Source organism: Mytilinidion resinicola (genome assembly GCF_010093595.1).
Source record: "Mytilinidion resinicola strain CBS 304.34 unplaced genomic scaffold BDZ99scaffold_7, whole genome shotgun sequence".
In the NCBI taxonomy this organism is placed as follows: Eukaryota; Fungi; Ascomycota; class Dothideomycetes; order Mytilinidiales; family Mytilinidiaceae; genus Mytilinidion; species Mytilinidion resinicola.
This window is the reverse complement of record NW_022985443.1, coordinates 1,156,980-1,174,577: the sequence shown is the minus strand read 5'-3', so window position 1 is coordinate 1,174,577 and position 17,598 is coordinate 1,156,980. Positions and strand designations below refer to the sequence as shown.

Below are 17,598 nucleotides of genomic sequence, written 5' to 3'. Positions count from 1 at the left end.
ACCTCTTAAAACCATCGCCTCTCCCTTTCAACCATCCTCACCACGTTCTTTGCTGATCTGTGATCCTCTCGTGAAGCCTTTGTCCTCACGCCCACGCTCTTTGTCTCCTTCTTCACCCCACACTCCTTTGTACCACCGTGCGCCAGTCGTACTCAACCACAAGTAAACACACGTAGGTGCTGACCTTTGCCTCCTCCCGACCTCTTTATCCCTCGATGGATATAATTGTTCGCCATGGTTCAGAGTCAGGTCGCAGTTTGTGACGCATCAGTGTTGACCCCCGACAGTCTTTTGAATCAACATCACCGGTGATTTGACATCCCGTACATCGACCACATACCCTCATCAAACGATCCAACCAAACCAATCCACCCAATTCAGTCAAGATGCGTTCCTCAGCCATCCTCTCCGCCGCCTTCGCTGTCGGCGCCCTTGCTAGCCCGTTCAAGCGCGAAGCTGGGGGCTATGTCGTTACCGAAGTCGACGTCGTTGAGCAGACTGTCACCGTTGTCGTCACTGCCACGGGTCCCCCTCCAGCCGTCTCTGAGGCTGCCGTGACCTTCTCCCCGATTGGCCATCACTACTCGCACTCGCACTTCCACCACCACAGCAAGCCGGCCAGCTCTTCCGCTGCCGTAGTGGAGTCTCCTTCGACACCAGCTTACACACCCCCGGCCCCCTCTACTCCTGCCTACACTCCCCCGGCTTCTTCTGCTCCTGCCTACACCCCCCCGGCTTCTTCTGCTCCTGCTTACACCCCTGAACCCTCGTCTACGCCAGCTCCTGTCTCCAGTGCTGTGTACTCGGCCCCCGCTCCCTCCAGCTCGGCTTCTTACAGTGGTGCTGTTGGCCCAGAACATCCCACCGGAACTGGGGAGGCCGAAATCACTTCCGGCGAAGACTACAAGAACATGGTTCTCTTCCACCACAACATCAATCGTGCCAACCACGGCGCTGGTGCATTGACTTGGGATGACGACCTGGCTTCGAAGGCTGCGACTTGCTCGCAATGCAACAACTGGAACCCTTTCGTGCACTGCAAGTAAGTAATTCTGCGATCCATTGTTATTACCCATGACTGACGTTCTTCTAGCTCTGGCCAAAACATGGCTGCTAGTGGCCCTAAGGCTAACGTCTCTGCTGGTATCACCGAAGGCTGGGTCAATGGCGAAGAGCCCAAATTTGCGTCGTACTATGACCAGGCGAATCCGACCGTAGACTTCGAGAGTTGGGGTCATTTCACTCAAGTCGTCTGGAAGGCCGCGACTAAGGTCGGCTGTTACACCAATGACTGCACCAATGCAGCCTCGGGTATGTGGGTGACCATCTGCAATTACGATACCGGTAAGCATAGCCCTATGAAAACCAGCGATAAATTTAGAGACTGACTTGGAAAATAGGCAATGTTGCAACAGAATACGCGGACAACGTTGGGAAGCCCATCAGCAACACTCTTGCTCATTGGACCGACTAGTTTCCTTACGACGAGCGACGACAATGCATCTCGTCCATGCCTTCTCTTTTCCGACTACGTCTTGCATTTTTGTTGAGCATCTTTGCGCGGATATGTCGGGCTTCGGGTCAGCAAAACATTCGTGGTTCATGATCGGGGTTTATGTGGATTGTTTTCCGATGTTGTTTCAATATCCTGGCTGCTGTTAGCAGATTCGGGCTTCTGTTCTCTGTCTATACTTACAAAAGGCCTCTCGTTTAGGCTGGGATTGAAGATGTTCTCTTCTACCCCTCATGCAAATGCAACGATGTTAGCATACATATTTTTCCATCGTTGATGAATACTCTTGAAGTTAACCATGTATTTCGTTCCCAGCTGACTGATCAATGGTGGAACTTTGGCAGCCATTTCATATCAGTGCTGTTGATTAGGCGTGAGACGACGTACGACCGCAGGGGTTGATCGGTCCGAGGCCGTCGTAGGCTATGCGTGGCTGAGGCAGACTTGATAGTAACGGATAGAGATGAGAGAGGTCTGAGTAAATATGCGCAACATCAAAGGTTGGTATTTCGAGAGAGCGAAGAAAGAGAATTAAACGTTGTGGGCACCGGCACGCTATATCTCTTTCTCGCTGACCAGCTAGCACTCTTACAGTAAATGACAACGGTGCGAATGAGAAGAATTGGAAGAGACGCAATCGCGACAAAGGAGGACCGAAAGGATGCATATACCATAAAAAAGGTTTGAATGAGGTGCGAAATCTACAAAGAAAGATCGAAAGTGATACACAGGTAACCCATTCCTGACCGGCCACCACTTGTCATGACAGGTTTGCATCTAACGACGGCCAACCGCCACCTTATTAAAGAACGGGAACTGAAGCTGCGCCGCAATTCACGCGTCTCAAGATGTGCTCGCCCTTTACTATACAAGCCCTACTGTTGGTGTCGAAATGCAACTTTCACACATCGGCTCGATTATGCGCCGCGCTAGGTCCACCCGTTCCGTAGGTAGGCTAACACGCGCTCAGTCCCCACATCACCACCTCCTGCGGCGCAGCAGGGTAGCCGCCACGCACCTTGCACTAACGTTGAATACCTTCTTCGATCTGAAGAAACATCTCTCTTCGACGGCAGTAGAAGGGCTTGATCATTTAGGCCAGGCGACTTTCATCAATGCTGACATTGTGACTCGACAGGAGCTTGACGGTCTTCATGGCAGGTTGGACCATCCGTCCAGTGCTGAGGCTCTCGCCTCTCCCAGCGCCACGGGTTGACGCCCGACGACGTTTCAGACGGCGGCTATACAGCAAACAACACGCAGGCGTACTGTGCTGCAACCATGTTTGGATCCTCATCTGGGCACTCGACGACCACTGTGTTATTTGTACCTCATCGTTTCCCCGGCCTCTCCTCCCAGCGCTTCACTTTCATGTTTCATTTCATACTATGAACATTCTTTTTTCTTCTTCCAATGGCAACTCACGTCGTCTCTCTCAACGCAGCCTGCCGCCGCTACCGCCATCGTCCCAGCAAGCATCAGTAACGCCGATTGATAGCCCAGTTGTGGCCTCTCCAACAAAATATGTCGACATACCAAAATGGCCCAAGACGGCTCAAGGCATCGAGCATGCAGGCGTCTTTACAGTATTCAGTCGCCTTGGCAATGTTCTTACCATTGTTGTTGCTTGTGCTTTTTTTACTTTTGGAGCGTTTGTGTTTAGGCACGATAGAGTACCAACGTCCGACGTACCGCACCTAGGCCTATTGCGAGATGCTGCCCGATATGTTAGTTCACTTCTCCTATATGCTTTATTGTTGCACTCCGTTTCTACTTCTTCGTCTTTCCATGAAGTATGTTCCTCTTCAGATGAAACACCGTCCCGGCCACCCTAAACCTTACCTATATCGCATGAGATCGCCTGCTCCTCTTTCCTCATTGGCGCCCAACAATAAAAGCTCCTCACTTCTTAGCTTTGTGCCGCTTGTGAATGCGCTGATTGGCGTTTAGGGGCCAACTGTGTTCCCTATCTTCATAGAAGCCATTATTAGCCAAGCCGTGCACGCGCTGGCTCTTTGGAGATTAGAGCACGGCGAACGAATGAAGATACTCGATCAGCTGCTCGGAAGTACCTCTATCTTCGCCACCGTAGTGACACAACTCAAATACCGAAACATTGGTCTTCTTGGGGCGTTATTGCTACTGCTCTGGTCGTTATCGCCAATCGGTGGCCAGGCCTCTTTGCGAGTACTCGATTTCGGTACTTCTACCAGCACTTACCCACAAACCATTCAATTTCTAGACAGGAACTCTAGTTTCAACCCCAGAGACTACGGGGATCACCGCCTCGAGGCAGATGGGCAGACTTCTATCGCGACCATGGATGCCCTCTATGTATCGGCTCTTCTAAGCCCTTTAACGACAAGAACTTCACCGGTGGATACCTGGGGCAACGTCAAGATTCCAATGCTGGAGCATCTCTCAAATCTGACTAAAGATGCGGAAGGTTGGCAACAGGTGGGAACCGAGGACCAGACTGTCTTTTCATCACTCATCGGGGTACCCCAGACGGCCGTGCCATTAGACCATCAAACTACTTTCAGTATGGAGACGTCATACTTTGCACTGGACTGCCCTGTGCTAGTAAAGGATGATGATCCCAGGGAACCCAGAATGAGTAAAATTGGCGCTTTCCAGAATGGCTCAGTAATCCCCAAGAGCGACTGGGTAGGTACATTGGGCTACTCATGGACTCTCGCCACCCCAAGCTTCATGTACAATAGCCGTGCCAACAGCTCCCAGCTGTCTCAAGCATACGGCAATGGCACAAACATGGCTCCCCGCAAGCTGTACTACAGCAGTGCCGACGACGGTGTCGACGACAAAGGCAATCGAATCAACACTTACGCCGAGTGCACCATGAATACGTCCTACGTCGAGGTTCGTGTCTCGTGCGACGGAAAGAAGTGCGCTGCTACACATATGCGTCCCTCCACACAGCCACCCGTCGCATCCGCCTGGACCGTCGCCGACGCAGGCCGCGAACGATTCTTCACCGACTTCGCTACCGCAGTGGGCGGCAACTCCTACGAGCCCACCGCCGTGCAGCGCTACATCTGGGGCACCGTCAACCCCTTCAATGCTACCAAATCCGGGCTCGCGCTCTACAAAAAGGACCCCAAGGTCTTCGCTATCGGCTTCGCCTAGCTGCTCAACAGCTTCTGGACCGCCGGCAGCGGCCTCTCCCTCGTCCCAGGTGGCCTGCCGGCCACGAATGGTGGCATTGTGGCCCCGCCAAGCATGTACGACGGCACAAACACCCAGACTACCAACGCCACTGTCTCCAAGTCTACGCCCGTGCTCGTCTGCAGCAGGCCCTGGCTCGCGGCACTCTTCGTGGCCACGAGCATCATGTGCCTGACTGCGGTCCTCGGCTTGGTGCTGGAGTTCACGCGCAAGACGCCGGATCTCGCAGTTAACATTTCGAGCTTGACGAGGGATAACCCGTATATACACTTATCACCTGGCGGCTCGACTCTCGACTCGGCTACGAGGGGGCGGCTGATGCAGAATGTGAGGATTAGGTTTGGTGATGTGAAGGCTGGCGAGCAGGTCGGCTATTTTGCCATGGCGTCTTGTGAGAAGGGGGCCGAGAAGGCGGTGGGCAGTGCGTCGCCGCCGGAGATGAGGGCTGAGAAGTTGAAGGGTGGGAAAGAGAGGCTGTATGCTTGATGGTGGAAAGGTTGCATGAGGGGGCTCGAGGATATGGATATTTGTATGAAGATGCTTACGACGTGACGGCCATTTACAAAAAGTTCTATGATGTATTACTAAAAGCTATTACCATATAAATCTGTATTTCATCCTTATATATTCTGCGTTCATTACGCATAGCTATGGGTCGTTGGAGGATCTCCGAACCCGCTTTGAGGCGAGAGCACGGCCTTATCGGCAGATGGCCCTGCATCATGTACGAAGTTTTGGAGGGGCACCAGACATCAGCATTCTTCGTGTAGCCTCGCACCATCTGCCATTTCTTATGCGATTACTCTCTCGCAACCCCATCTCCTCGCGAACACTATTACTCCCTTTTCGCAACCGCATTTCCTTCTTCTCCACCCAGCTGCGACCCCACCAGCACGCATCAACCCCGCCACGAACCCCTCCAACCGTCGTCTGGAGGGCATACACCACCACCTCTGCGCTCAAGATGAACGTCCAGGACCTTTCCGAGTCTGCGGGCTCCTCCAAGGACCTCAAGTTGGTCAACCGGCTTAGTGAGAGCAGAAGCCCGTACGTAAGTGCCCCTACGGCGAAACTCATCCGCGACAGCCCGCTGATCCGACGCAGGTGCGAAGCCACATGAACAACCCGGTCGCATGGCAGATGTGGGGATCGGAGGCCATCGCGCTGGCAAAGAAATCGAACAGGCTGCTATTCGTCAGCATTGGATATGCGGCATGTCATTGTATGACTATCCCCACCACCCTCGTCCTCGAGATTGCAAGGCTGCGAGATCCCTTAAATGAGTCGGAGACGCATGAAAGAAGACAGAACGCTGACGACTCTGTGGTATAGGGTGTCATGTAATGGAACGGGAGTCCTTCGAGAACCGCGATGTCGCCGCCCTCCTCAACGCTTCCTTCATCCCCATCAAACTCGACCGCGAAGAGCGACCCGATATCGATCGCATCTACATGAACTATGTGCAGGCGACAACTGGGTCTGGTGGCTGGCCTCTCAACGTCTTCCTCACGCCGGGTTTGGAGCCGATCTTTGGCGGAACGTATTGGCCCGGTCCAGGCTCCACTACTGTAATGAAAGATGGTATCGGGTTCGTGGGCATACTGGAGAAGATACGCGACGTGTGGAAGAATGAGCAGCAGCGGTGTCTAGAATCAGCAAAAGAAATCACAGCGCAGTTGAGGGAGTTTGCGCAGGAGGGCACCATAAGTCGGCAAGGAGAGGCGGAGCCCGAAGGACTGGATCTGGAGTTACTGGAAGAGGCGTATGAACATTGGGCTGCGAAGTTCGACCCTGCGCACTCTGGATTCGGAGGAGAACCAAAGTTTCCGACACCAGTAAACCTAGCTTTTTTGCTCAAGCTAGGCCAGTATCCGAGCGCGGTGGAAGATATGGTGGGACAGAAGGACTGCGATAATGCGAAAGAGATGGTGCTGAATACCTTGAAGGCTATGAACAGGGGTGGTATTCATGACCAGATTGGGAACGGGTTTGCGAGATATTCAGTGACGAGGGATTGGAGTTTGCCTCACTTCGAGAAGATGTGAGTTCTCGATCATGCTTCCAGTGGGCTCCGCTGATTCTTTTTCCAGGTTATATGATCAAGCACAACTCCTTTCCGTCTACCTAGATGCCTACCTAATAAGCAAGGATGCTGAGCTGCTCGATGCCGTATACGACATCGCAACTTACCTCACCTCGCCGCCCATGCAATCCTCTACCGGCGGCTTCTTCTCCGCAGAAGACGCGGACTCATTCTACCGGCCCAACGACAAAGAAAAGCGCGAAGGCGCCTTCTACGTCTGGACACTCAAGGAGTTCCAATCGATCCTCGGCGACCGCGACGCAGAAGTGCTGGCTAGGTACTACAACGTGCAGGAAAACGGCAACGTGGAACCCGAGCACGATGCCCACGACGAATTCATCAACCAGAACGTTCTTGCTATCAGCAGCACCCCGGAAGCTCTCGGAAAGGAGTTTGGCCTCTCGAACGAAGACGTCCTCAAAACTCTCAAAGACGGCCGGGAGAAACTACGCGCACATCGCGAGAAAGAGCGTCCACGGCCGAGTCTGGATGACAAGATTGTTGTTGCGTGGAATGGTCTCGCGATCGCTGCCCTAGCGAGGACGAGTAATGTGATAGGGGGGTTAGATAAAGAGAGGTCTAGCAGGTATCTGAAGGCAGCGACAGACGCGGCTGCGTTCATCAAGAAAGAGCTCTGGAACGAGAAGGACGGAACCATGAAGCGTGTATATCGCGAAGGGCCAGGCGACGCGCCAGCTTTTGCAGACGACTACGCGTTCCTAATAAAGGGGCTCATCGAGCTATACGAAGCAACATTCGATGATGCGTATCTGGAGTGGGCGGATCGGTTGCAGCGTATGTCCCACCCTTTCACAATCGTACCCTTCCTGGCTCTCAAATTCCCAAGCTCCGTATAAAGCGACGTGGCTAACATACGCCAGAAACCCAAATCTCCCTCTTTTGGGACACCGCCCACCTCGCCTTCTTCTCCACCGCCGCGCACCAAACCGACCTCATCCTCCGCCTGAAAGACGGCATGGACAGCGCCGAGCCCTCCACCAACGGTATTTCGGCACAGAACCTCGACCGCCTCGCTTTGCTACTCGATGACGACACCTACTCTACCCGCGCGCGCCAGACGTGCGACGCGTTTGAGGCGGAGGTCATGCAACATCCTTTCCTCTTCGCGAGCCTGCTCGACTCGGTGGTAGTCGGCAGGCTAGGGCTGAAGAGTGTAGCGCTGACGGGTGAGGGTGAGAGGGTGGAGAAGTGGCTACAATCTTGGAGAGAAAAAGCAGGTGGTGTGGTAAGTAGAGTCGGCGGCGGAGCGAGGAGCGAGTGGCTGAGGAAGCGGAATAAGTTGGTCGGCAGCTTGGATGTGAAGAAAGAGAGCGTTATGGTGTGTGAGGGGGGCCGGTGTACGGAGGAGCTGGGGACAGGGATGGGGGAGATGGCGAAGGCGTTGGGGGAGCTTAGGTGAGGTAAGTCGGTATATCAGGTCTGTGTGGTGGAGTTCAATTGATGGTGATTCTATGTCGACACTTGGTTCTTGAGGAGTTGGTGGAAGATTTGTAGATCTGATCTTGGTGAGAGATGGGCACTTCTTCGAACTTCAAACTTCCCTTGTCCCTTATAATTTCTAAACAGAAGCCTGTGCAACACCTGTTCGCCGCTGTCTGAGACACTTCGATACGTTCTCCAAGCCTAGATGCGATGTAAACCTCCAGAGCGTGCGAATCTGAACACCTCCAAAAGCTCTAATCGGCACTCGTTACTACAGTCTAGAGTTTCTTAGCATATCATCAGTGTCCAGCAAAATCATGCTAACCTGGGCCGGAATTGCAGGCACAGACTTTCGTCCTGCTGCTATATCAACCCACCCAATCTCGGAACGGAACTTCCCCTGCTACTAGATCACGTGGATCACATGACCGTCCACCGGCCTGCGTTCCTCCGCTCCGACAAAACTTCTCCTGAGTATAAGAAAACCGGTTCCGACGGGCCTGAACTTCTTTCTTCAGAGGTTGGGGGAGAAGGGGACATCAAATACGTTGTACCAAGAACCAATGGTGTTTCGGGACTCCGTGGGGTGTGCAAAATCCGCGGCTGTAATCGCAAATGGGTGGCTTTGCTCGGCAAATTGCAGCCTGTAACATCCACATGTGGTAGAGGAGGTGTTCGGAGTCTGCGATGGGTGGGCTCCGTGGCACTGGAAGGGGTGATGGTGGTGAGGAGTATCATGCTTGGTGAGGGAGTGGGGGAGTTTGAAGGGATGATGAGAGGAAGGATTTCGACGTCGAGGAGTGGAGTAATAGACGGGGGGAGGTGGTGCTCAGTATCATTGTGGGATGGGGAAGGGGTGCCGGGCCCCTGCCGACACTCCTCCAGCCATTTGAAATATTGATCTAGGTTTTGACCCAGTCTTCTACTTTTCCCCGTGAAGGACAATCCCTCTTTCGTCCTCACTTTGAGTGATGCACCGCTTTCCATTTTACTCAACGTCTTTGAATGCTGTTAAAACTCCCCCTAAACCCCTCGCCTATGACATCCAGGAAACGAGAAGAGCGAGCTTTTATATCCCCTCAGCAGAAGAAAACGCACCAATGACTCAGCCGCCCTCGTGACTTCCATCACTCGAGCCCGGACATCCCAGCATCTCCTTGGCCCGTGCCCCGTGTCTCGTGTGTCTCTCTGATAAGCCGCGCGGTTGCCGTCGCAGCTACAAGCCACATCCGGTGTAGTTTAGTTGGCCATAACGCCTACTGCAGAGCCTGCGTCGGAGGGAAGTTCGGCTGCTTTTGCTTATTGGCTCAGGTAACCCATGTTCGACCTGAGCGCTGGACACCTCTTCTTTTAGGTTTCTGCTTTCTGTTTCTTTTTTGCGGCGGGAAAGGGTCGGAAAGGGTGACTGCGTAAGCGGGAATGCGCTTATTTATCGTTGTGGGGAGTGCTCCCGGAGAGCATTCTTCTTTGGGAGTCTGGATAAGATGTGAGGTTGGGAAGAACGCGAGTGGGGAAGAATTAAAAGAATGGAACAGGCCTAAGTTGCTTCCGGTAACGGTACTAAAAGTTTTAGGAAAAGGGGAGTCGCTGAGATGGGTGCTGAGCAGAACGCTAAAGCGCATGTTCCAGTACCGTATATCGGTGCAAGCTCAAATGTAGCACAGGGGTGGCCCTATAGTATGGTAGCGTCGAGAATGCAGTCCAAATCTTCTTCATGTTGTTGTTTGGAGTCGTCGAAAGAAGGTTCCGGCTGAGGCGTGATGGCAGGGGTGGAGTATTGGAACGGAGGGAGCAGCTGGCCGCCTTTCAACAACCTCACTTCATCGCCTTTAACCTGTCCTCTACATCTACTTCCCTTTTTGCATCGTCTACATCTGTCTTTTTACAGCTTTGACATCCAACTCGTCCTCTACGACAAGCTTGCCTTGCAGCGCACTATCCCTACAATGTCAGATGGATGGACACCACTGAATGGCCCGCAGCTTAGTCCGACGAAGATGCAGATCCGATGCTCTATCCAGACACAGAGAGCGATTATGATGTAATGGAGTACATCGATGCTGACGGTGACTTGATTCGGATACCCTTGGACTTTGTCGCTCAAGAGCATGGACTCTGCTGCAAGTGCGGACACGGAGGAGCTCAGCCCTAGTCCTAGACTAGTGGCGAAGGAATGGAAAGCGCTACGCGGAATCAGCACAATATTGAAGGAATTACAGTTTACATGTCAAGTCCTGAGCTATGAAGGGTCTGAGTCGGCATGTCGCGAGATCTAACACGAGACCGAGTGGAAGATGGCGGATGGGACTCGGAGATCGGAATACCGCCGATGGAGTATATATCGAGGCTCGGAGAAGGAATGTTGGAGGAATATGTCAAAGCGCTGTGAGAACGGGTGCTGTATTGAGGGTCTCCGAGTAGCTATTATATTAGCCAATTTCTCTGATCACATCCCCAAATGAATGAACCAGACAGACATCGCAGTAAATGAGTATACCAATTTCTAAGTGTTGATATTGCCATCAAGTACATGAAGATGCTATTCCCGTCTCGAAATAATCCGGTGTGGTTTAGTTGGTTATAATACATATTTTAACACCGCTTGGCTCACCCCTTGCGGTACTAAAAGTTGAGACCCAAGTTCGATCCTTGGCGCCGGACGATGGAAAACTCCTTTTTTTGACCTTCTGAGTTAGTGAGTTGGATGAGACGACAGTCCCACCGAGTTTAGGCTTACAGGCTGTACATTTCCCATTGCCCCTCCAAGAGAAATCCGAATTGTAGGGGAAGAAGATGTAGAAGAGGTAAGAAAGAGCACTACGCGCCGTGATGAGTATAACAGCTGGCTTCAGATATTATCCAATTGAAGCTTGACTACACGATATAGATCTTATGGCGGCGTGAACCGAACAAGAGTAAAATAGGAATTGATAGACGAGAACAGCTACCGGAGGTTCCTCGCATGGCCAACAAACCGAGCGTCAACTCACGCCCTAGTTCTCACTCTCGGGTATCTCGAAACGTCCAGCCATCCCAAATTCAAACCCAGCGTAAATTCCCAATGCATAACCACAAATCCGAAATCATCCTAACCCAGCCAGTCCAGCCATCTCGGTTTCTGCGGTACCATGGCCTCTGGCGAATCACCTACCAGTCCCGCTTTCACCGGAAATATGCGCGCAAAGTAGTAGCATATAACGGCCACCCATATTGCGGAGTAGAGATTCACAACCGTGATTCGTCGCCAGAGCCATATGGTGAAGAAGTGTATGATGCCGTGCGTGTTGTACTGAACGAAGGGATCCCGTGGGGGGGTAGGTATAGTGGTTTCGGAACCAGATTCTGGATCGGCAGTGGCTGTGTTCGTGTTTGCGTTGGCTTGCGAGGAAATCGAGTTTCTTGATCTGCCAGAAGAAGGCTGTTGAGGTTTCGGCCGAAGGAGTGTTTGGCGCAGTATATGATAGACCCATTTTCCTCCTAGGCGAGCTAGAAGGAAACCAACTGCCGCGCAAGAAATGATGACAGCCCCATAGGCAGGATGTAAGATATTCGACAGGACGACGAGCCATGTCAGGGGACCAAGGAAGCCGAGCGTTGCGGTGATGATGGCGATGGATTTATTCCATGGATATTCGGCCGATCCCGGATACGGTCTAAATACTTGGGATGACAGTGAGAGTGGCGTTTGACTTTGGGGGCTAATAGAACCCAATGGTATGGAGGTTGTATTGGGTTTCGGACCTAGCTCAGATGGAAAAGTGAAGGGATTGTTCCCCGGATCAACGTATTTGATGACATCGAGAAGGTTCTCCGGAGGTACGTTTCGCAGAGAATTATGACGCAAAGGAAAGATGTAACTCCAAGTCAGGAACTCCAGAATGATGTAGCTAGTGGAGTAAGCAAGAGCAAGATAGCAGCTCAGTCGGACGCCACTATTTATAGAAGCTTTGACCATGGCGATAATCTTGATGAATGCTACTAGGAACAGTCCTGCTCCTAGTACACGTTCTTGTGATAGAGGTTCCAACCTCGGAGCAAGCTTTGAGTTTAGGTAATCCCGAATACGGTCATCTAGAGTATCGGAATCGTCATCAGTTGGGTCGGTAGCCTCAACCTCTGCGGTAGTCTCAGCATCCTCCGTAACTTCAGCATCCCCAACGTCGGCTAGATCCTCAGAGCCCTCTGCGTCTTCTACACTTTCGGCGTCTTCTGCGTGTTCTCCTTCCTCTGCGGCGTCTGCATCGTTGACACCGTCGTTGACTGACGCTTCCCTATGATCGCTCGAAGTCTCGTCCAAATCTTGGTCCGAAGCATTAGCTACGTCTACGACAATTAGCAATTGGGGACTTTGGAGTGTGATACGGATTGAGCCAACCTGGAACATCTGCCACTTCGTCAGCAGGAAACATCGCCTCGAGGTCCTTTCTCCACCATAGGTCCCCCTGCCCAATTCCATCTCTTACTGCAAAGACGGCAGCAATGCTTTCGTCCCATCGATAGCCTTTCCATAACGCCTTCGTGAGTAGAGATAGTACTGCTAGCGTCTCTACCAGGCCCAGCTCAGGAGAAAAGCGATAGAAATTTGAACGTCGGTATAGAACTAGAGATCCCGGCAACTGTACTACACATGCAACTGCAGGCACAAGAACGAGCCATAATGCAAAACCAGCAGATATCAAGTTCGCAGGCCCACAGTCGTCTATCTCGATAATATCCGGCTCCCGGTAAAGCGACGCGTTGTAGTTGCTAACATACGCGCCGTTGACAACCCAAAGGCTGAACGAAAAACTCCATACCATATTGATAGGTGACTAGAAATGAAGAAAGAAAGAATGAAGCAACGCGATGAGGTGGGTACAAGGCTACGATGCGCCATTATCAATCATCCAGAAGAACAGACTTGTTTGGTGGCTGTGCCCATGGCAAGGCGTCTTTAGCGGCTTCGTACGGGCAGGAGAGCATGCGAACCTCGTACAAGGCAATGAGGCTGTGCGATGCCAGAGGCCGCATCTTTAAGCACTCTGCAGACACCATGAGCACCGCATTCCCTTCGTTGATGGAGAGTTGGAGCTGAAGAATGAAGTTCAGTTTCGCTCACCCCGCCTTGCCTTTCCTGGCTTGGCTCCTTTTTGTCACCACCATCTCAACCACAACTGTGGAATATTATTCGCACGATACACACCTTTCTCTAAGATCCCCCCCATTTGGTTCTTCTTCGTTCCAACCTGTCTATTACGATCCTCCTGTCTTAGAGCTTGAACAACCCACAGAACCACCACCCCAAAACGCCACTGTTCAAAGATGCCACGCCCAAGAGCTATCCCAGGGCAACGCCTTATGGATGCTGCTCATCCTAGGTGTAGGCTGCGTCGTCCACATGCCGGGCTCCCTAACTTGGCTCGGCCATAAAGGCCTCTACCGCCTGGTCCCCGAGTTCGGAATCATGGAAGCCGTCGCCCTCTTCATCCTGGTGCTAAAAGGCATATTCTACCACCACCAGAGCATCCGTCGCTCTATCCGAGCATCTCTCGCCCTGCGTAATGCACTCGGCGAAGGAGAGAGCTGGTGGCTAGTGGACGCCCCATCAAACGCCGCACCAATCACCACAGAAAGCTTCAACGTAGCCCTCAACGACCAAGAAATGCACCTGGCGCGTCTAAACATGACCCCACAAGAGGCCTTAGAACACCTCGACCCCTTCCTCACCTCCCTCCGCGACTTCAACGTCTCCCGCCTCCTCGGCTCCATCCTCACAACCCTCACCCTCGTCAAAGCATCCGCCGCCACGGGCACCATTCGCACAACCGTGCTAGCATGCAGCTACTACTTATCCTTCTTCATCATCGACGCCCTCGCCTGGCTCTGCCTCTCCCCCGGCCCGCCCCCCTCGAAAGGCGAGCGCGAACGTGAAGCCTACGCCGTAGCCCGCCTCATGGCCGCGCTCGACCCCTTCCGCGAAGCCCTCCAGCAAAAAAGCACCTCCATCAGCAATCCCGGCCCCTGGCGGCGCCTGGACAACCAGGCCTATGAAGAGTACATCGCCGCGTACGGCACGACCTTCAGCATCCAAGGCTGGCCAGAGCCGTGGACGAGCTGGCCACGCATCGCGCGCACGGTGTTCGTAACAACGGCCCTCGTAGCCGCCGCTATCGCGGTGCTCATCTCGACATTCTGGCCCGTCTCGGTGCCGATATTCCTCGTATTTAACTTCTCCGCTATCCAGAAGGGGAAGTGGACGTTTATCTATCTGAACTCGCTGATATGGCTCTTTTGGGTGGGGGTTGCTAGTGCGCTGTTTCTTTGTTCCACCTTCCTGGTCTCGAAGGTGCGCAGCAAGACGTTTAGCGAGGTGGTTGCGGAGATGAATGAGAAGTTTGTGCCGCGGAGCTGGGCAGGTTTGAACTTCGCGCTGGCGGGGTATGGGATGTTGAAGGTGGCGTTGATTGTGAGGTTGTATTTTCATGATTACTCGGGCGCGAATACGATGAAACCTGGGTGGGTGGATTGGTTGGGGTAGATGCAGCATTCTCCTAGTATACATCCAATACAATCATACGCTCACGTATAGCACGATACGATATAACGATTTTACAGTTTAATTCAATTCAAAGATTAAAATCTACCCCCAAATTTTATCTTTCTGTTTCTCAACGCCCATTTCTCCGAGTTACCCACTCGAGCTCGAGCGCTCTCGGTCCAGTGTATCCTGCATAAAGAGGGGGTATACGAGCCGGGTCAACCAGCCAGCTCGTCCGCATACGTCGTTAACCTTCGTAAAGAGTGCCAGACCACACATTAATTCATCCCCCCAGCGTCTCTTACCCACCACTACGACTACGTTACAAAAGAAATTATACAAAAGGTATAGCCAGTTATACCAAAGCCCGGCCTCTATCAGCCTGCAGGCTGATCTTCGGCCTCGCTGACCCACCGCCGTAACTACTTCGTGGGCTACTCGTGAGAATGAAGTCTGGAATCGGCGGCGTCATCTCCCTGCTCGGTGGGCTGGGCGTTCGTGATGATGAGCCCGTTGGGAAGCTCTTCGAGTGTGCTAGCGGACTTGGGCTCGCTGCGAGGCTATTGCTCCGCATGCGAGCTGGGCTGTTGGTGCGGCTGTCGCTTCGGAGGCGACCCGGGCTCGTGGCGCGGTTGTTGCTCATGCTGCTGTTCGAGCGCATACGCGGGGGACAAGTAATAATCGACCCACTCATCGGCGATGCGTGGACGATTGTGCCAGGTGTTGCGGCGGGCGCTGGCGTAGGAGAGTCGGTTCGGAAGAGAGGATGGATGTGAGCCTCGCTGACAGCTGGACTTGGTGGGCGAGAATAATCTGTGTATATTTTGGGCGGAAGCGATAGAGCAGGTGAGGATCGGCCAGAAGGTGAATCTACGAAGGGGCCGTCGAGGGCGTGGGCGGGAGATGCAGGCCGCGAGCCTGGTATTGTTTCCAAGCCAAAAGGAATTGCTGCCATGATGGCGTTTTGGGTTTGTGGGTCCACGCTTGAGGTGTCCCATGCGTCAAAACCATCGTTTTGGATGGCCTCGAAAGATTGGCCGTCCGAATGGACGCTGCGAGAGTCCCGGCCTTGTGATATTGAGGATCGGATGAGTTTTGTGCGAGATGTGACAGGGCGGACGACTTGTTGGAGGGACTCCCGCCATGACCTGAGTGATTGCGAAGAGCGTGTAGAGAATGTGGGAGACGGCAAAGACCCAAGAGACTCTTTGTGAGCATGTAGTGGGGCCAGAGTTTGCATATCCGTCGAAGGTGGCTGCTGATGCATTTCGGGCATGACGGAATCGCGGGGATCTTCCCGACGTTGTTGAACAAAGGTATTGGATGTGTTGGAAGAGACGCGTTTGAAGACAAGGGTGAAAGAGTACAGAGCCATCTGAGTGATGCATGAAGTGGCCCATACGGCAAACTTGGCTGGAAGTCGATCCGTCCAATTTCTCGTCGTCTTTCGCGAGACTTCGTCATGGTTCTGCTTGATGACAATAAGAGTGATCAAAGACATAATCAAGGAAACAGCCGACAATGTGATGCATGTCAGTGCTAGGGTCTGCTTTAATCGTTTCGAGTTGGGCCAAATGCCGTCTTTTTTCCATGCATACTGCATCAAGAAAAGCCCCACACAACATAATGAAACGACGTCCAATGAGGCAGCAGCAATGCCCAAACCGCGAAACGAGAGACCCGCGACAGCCAATGAGGCAGCATCGAGAATGGTGTAAACGGTGGAGGCCGCAGTCACCACCCAGGTCACAACTCCAAGGACAGAAAGAAATAGACGTCCAGATCCGAATTTCCTGTGGCCCGCCATGATAGCGAAAGATTTACAAACGAGGGTCGTAGAGAGACGTGAAAGCGTGACGGTGGAGCTGATTTGTATCGGGATACGTGGGAGATGCTTTTGCTGTATGGGGGTCTCGAAAGACGGACGCACAGGTGCGAAACTGGCACGTCCTGCAGCGACCAAAAGAAACGAACGTATGCTATCAGGCTAATAATAAAACGAATGTGTACGGCTCCCCAATCCAGTTCCTACAACAACAATCTTCGGACCATGGCACTAAAGTCCACCAAATGGAAGAAAAGTAGGTGGGTAGCGGCGAGGGAATCAGGAGAGAAGCGGCATCAATGCCCGCTCGGCGGGTTGCTGACAGAGTAACAGGGCCGAGGTCAGGTGCAGAGCCAACTGGCTGGTTGGCTGGACGCGTGAAAGGGCGAGACCAGACTTGTTGGTATATGTGTGATGATATATAGCCAACGCGGTCGAGTGCTGCGGGGCTAGGAAGACGGTTTCACGCTCTCGGGACGCAGCTGTGGCTTGTGCAAGTAGCCTATGCCGGGGAGTGTTTCCTGGCGATATGGCAATCCAGGCTGGCGGTGTCGAGCGGTGCAGCGGTGAATCAAACGTGTGAAGTTGGGTGGGAGAATGTAAACGCAGAAGTAGTGACGGGTAAAGAGAATGGGGCAACGGGGGAAGACGGATGAGCGAACAGGCAGCGGAGGCTGTGGGGAGCCTCGATATTAAACCCGGCCTCTTAAGAGGCTGACTTACGAGATGTTGTAGGCATGGACCTGCAGCACGCGCTGGACATGGTGGAGCAAGCATGGATGCCCCCGATGCGCGACATGGAGTGGCTCGCCGGATCAGGAGCGCTGCCACCTGCACGCCGACGCTGCACGCTGATGCTTCCAGAGATATGCTCACTGGATCTGGTTGATTCTAACTTGGACAGGATGCCTGGACATGTGTTTGAGGCGCGGTCGTCCAGACGGTGCGCATAGGAGATGAATGGTGCTATTCTGAGACGGGGGCAGCGCGCGAGGCCTTCTAGAAGGTCTGCTCGCGACAACAAGCCCAGC

The 17,598-nt window shown here is 53.0% G+C and overlaps 10 protein-coding genes and 1 non-coding gene across 11 annotated transcripts; 8 read left to right on the top strand and 3 right to left on the bottom strand.

The window, feature by feature from the left end:
- Positions 1-860: 860 nt before the first annotated feature.
- On the top strand, positions 861-1,337 carry BDZ99DRAFT_359227 (PR-1-like protein; the record flags this gene model as incomplete). The annotated part of the gene is made up of 2 exons (XM_033714657.1): positions 861-1,042; positions 1,094-1,337. Coding segments are annotated over 2 exons (426 nt in total), but the record flags the coding sequence as incomplete, so codon positions are not given.
- Positions 1,338-2,879: 1,542 nt separating this feature from the next.
- On the top strand, positions 2,880-3,494 carry BDZ99DRAFT_461713 (uncharacterized protein). The gene has a single exon (XM_033719684.1). It carries the CDS (start codon positions 2,902-2,904, stop codon positions 3,346-3,348), a length of 447 nt encoding a protein of 148 aa, XP_033578683.1. The 5' UTR covers positions 2,880-2,901; the 3' UTR covers positions 3,349-3,494.
- Positions 3,452-5,104, top strand: BDZ99DRAFT_560049 (uncharacterized protein). The gene has a single exon (XM_033727275.1). It carries the CDS (start codon positions 3,554-3,556, stop codon positions 4,658-4,660), a length of 1,107 nt encoding a protein of 368 aa, XP_033578682.1. The 5' UTR covers positions 3,452-3,553; the 3' UTR covers positions 4,661-5,104.
- Positions 4,754-5,185, top strand: BDZ99DRAFT_518969 (uncharacterized protein; the record flags this gene model as incomplete). Its single annotated transcript, XM_033725358.1, has 1 exon — positions 4,754-5,185. One exon carries the CDS (start codon positions 4,754-4,756, stop codon positions 5,183-5,185), a length of 432 nt encoding a protein of 143 aa, XP_033578681.1.
- Positions 5,186-5,436: 251 nt separating this feature from the next.
- On the top strand, positions 5,437-8,374 carry BDZ99DRAFT_461711 (uncharacterized protein; the record flags this gene model as incomplete). Its single annotated transcript, XM_033719683.1, has 5 exons — positions 5,437-5,750; positions 5,804-5,921; positions 6,032-6,740; positions 6,790-7,577; positions 7,664-8,374. Coding segments are annotated over exons 1-5 (2,237 nt in total), but the record flags the coding sequence as incomplete, so codon positions are not given.
- Positions 8,295-9,255, top strand: BDZ99DRAFT_279703 (uncharacterized protein). The gene is made up of 2 exons (XM_033713983.1): positions 8,295-8,308; positions 8,568-9,255. Exon 2 carries the CDS (start codon positions 8,650-8,652, stop codon positions 9,124-9,126), a length of 477 nt encoding a protein of 158 aa, XP_033578679.1. The 5' UTR covers positions 8,295-8,308; positions 8,568-8,649; the 3' UTR covers positions 9,127-9,255.
- Positions 9,256-10,784: 1,529 nt separating this feature from the next.
- On the top strand, positions 10,785-10,886 carry BDZ99DRAFT_t40. The gene has a single exon. It is a non-coding gene; the product is annotated as a tRNA-Val (tRNA).
- Positions 10,887-11,313: 427 nt separating this feature from the next.
- On the bottom strand, positions 11,314-13,024 carry BDZ99DRAFT_475235 (uncharacterized protein; the record flags this gene model as incomplete). Its single annotated transcript, XM_033721970.1, has 2 exons — positions 11,314-12,548; positions 12,601-13,024. 2 exons carry the CDS (start codon positions 13,022-13,024, stop codon positions 11,314-11,316), a joined length of 1,659 nt encoding a protein of 552 aa, XP_033578678.1.
- A 278-nt stretch (positions 13,025-13,302) lies between these two features.
- On the top strand, positions 13,303-15,032 carry BDZ99DRAFT_461709 (uncharacterized protein; the record flags this gene model as incomplete). The annotated part of the gene is made up of 1 exon (XM_033719682.1): positions 13,303-15,032. The coding sequence occupies one exon, from the start codon at positions 13,303-13,305 to the stop codon at positions 14,740-14,742; it is 1,440 nt and encodes a 479-aa protein (XP_033578677.1). The 3' UTR covers positions 14,743-15,032.
- BDZ99DRAFT_279681 (uncharacterized protein) lies at positions 14,920-16,697 on the bottom strand. Its single transcript, XM_033713982.1, has one exon. It carries the CDS (start codon positions 16,547-16,549, stop codon positions 15,098-15,100), a length of 1,452 nt encoding a protein of 483 aa, XP_033578676.1. The 5' UTR covers positions 16,550-16,697; the 3' UTR covers positions 14,920-15,097.
- On the bottom strand, positions 16,698-17,509 carry BDZ99DRAFT_279680 (uncharacterized protein). The gene has a single exon (XM_033713981.1). The coding sequence runs from the start codon at positions 17,342-17,344 to the stop codon at positions 16,847-16,849; it is 498 nt and encodes a 165-aa protein (XP_033578675.1). The 5' UTR covers positions 17,345-17,509; the 3' UTR covers positions 16,698-16,846.
- Between the last annotated feature and the right edge of the window lie 89 nt (positions 17,510-17,598).

What these genes read in the sequence shown, in the direction of transcription:
- BDZ99DRAFT_461713 (XM_033719684.1), top strand. Translation starts at nt 2,902, where the DNA reads ATGAACATTCTTTTTTCTTCTTCCAATGGCAACTCACGTCGTCTCTCT.
- BDZ99DRAFT_560049 (XM_033727275.1), top strand. Translation starts at nt 3,554, where the DNA reads ATGAAGATACTCGATCAGCTGCTCGGAAGTACCTCTATCTTCGCCACC.
- BDZ99DRAFT_279703 (XM_033713983.1), top strand. Translation starts at nt 8,650, where the DNA reads ATGACCGTCCACCGGCCTGCGTTCCTCCGCTCCGACAAAACTTCTCCT.
- BDZ99DRAFT_279681 (XM_033713982.1), bottom strand. Translation starts at nt 16,549, where the DNA reads ATGGCGGGCCACAGGAAATTCGGATCTGGACGTCTATTTCTTTCTGTC.
- BDZ99DRAFT_279680 (XM_033713981.1), bottom strand. Translation starts at nt 17,344, where the DNA reads ATGCTTGCTCCACCATGTCCAGCGCGTGCTGCAGGTCCATGCCTACAA.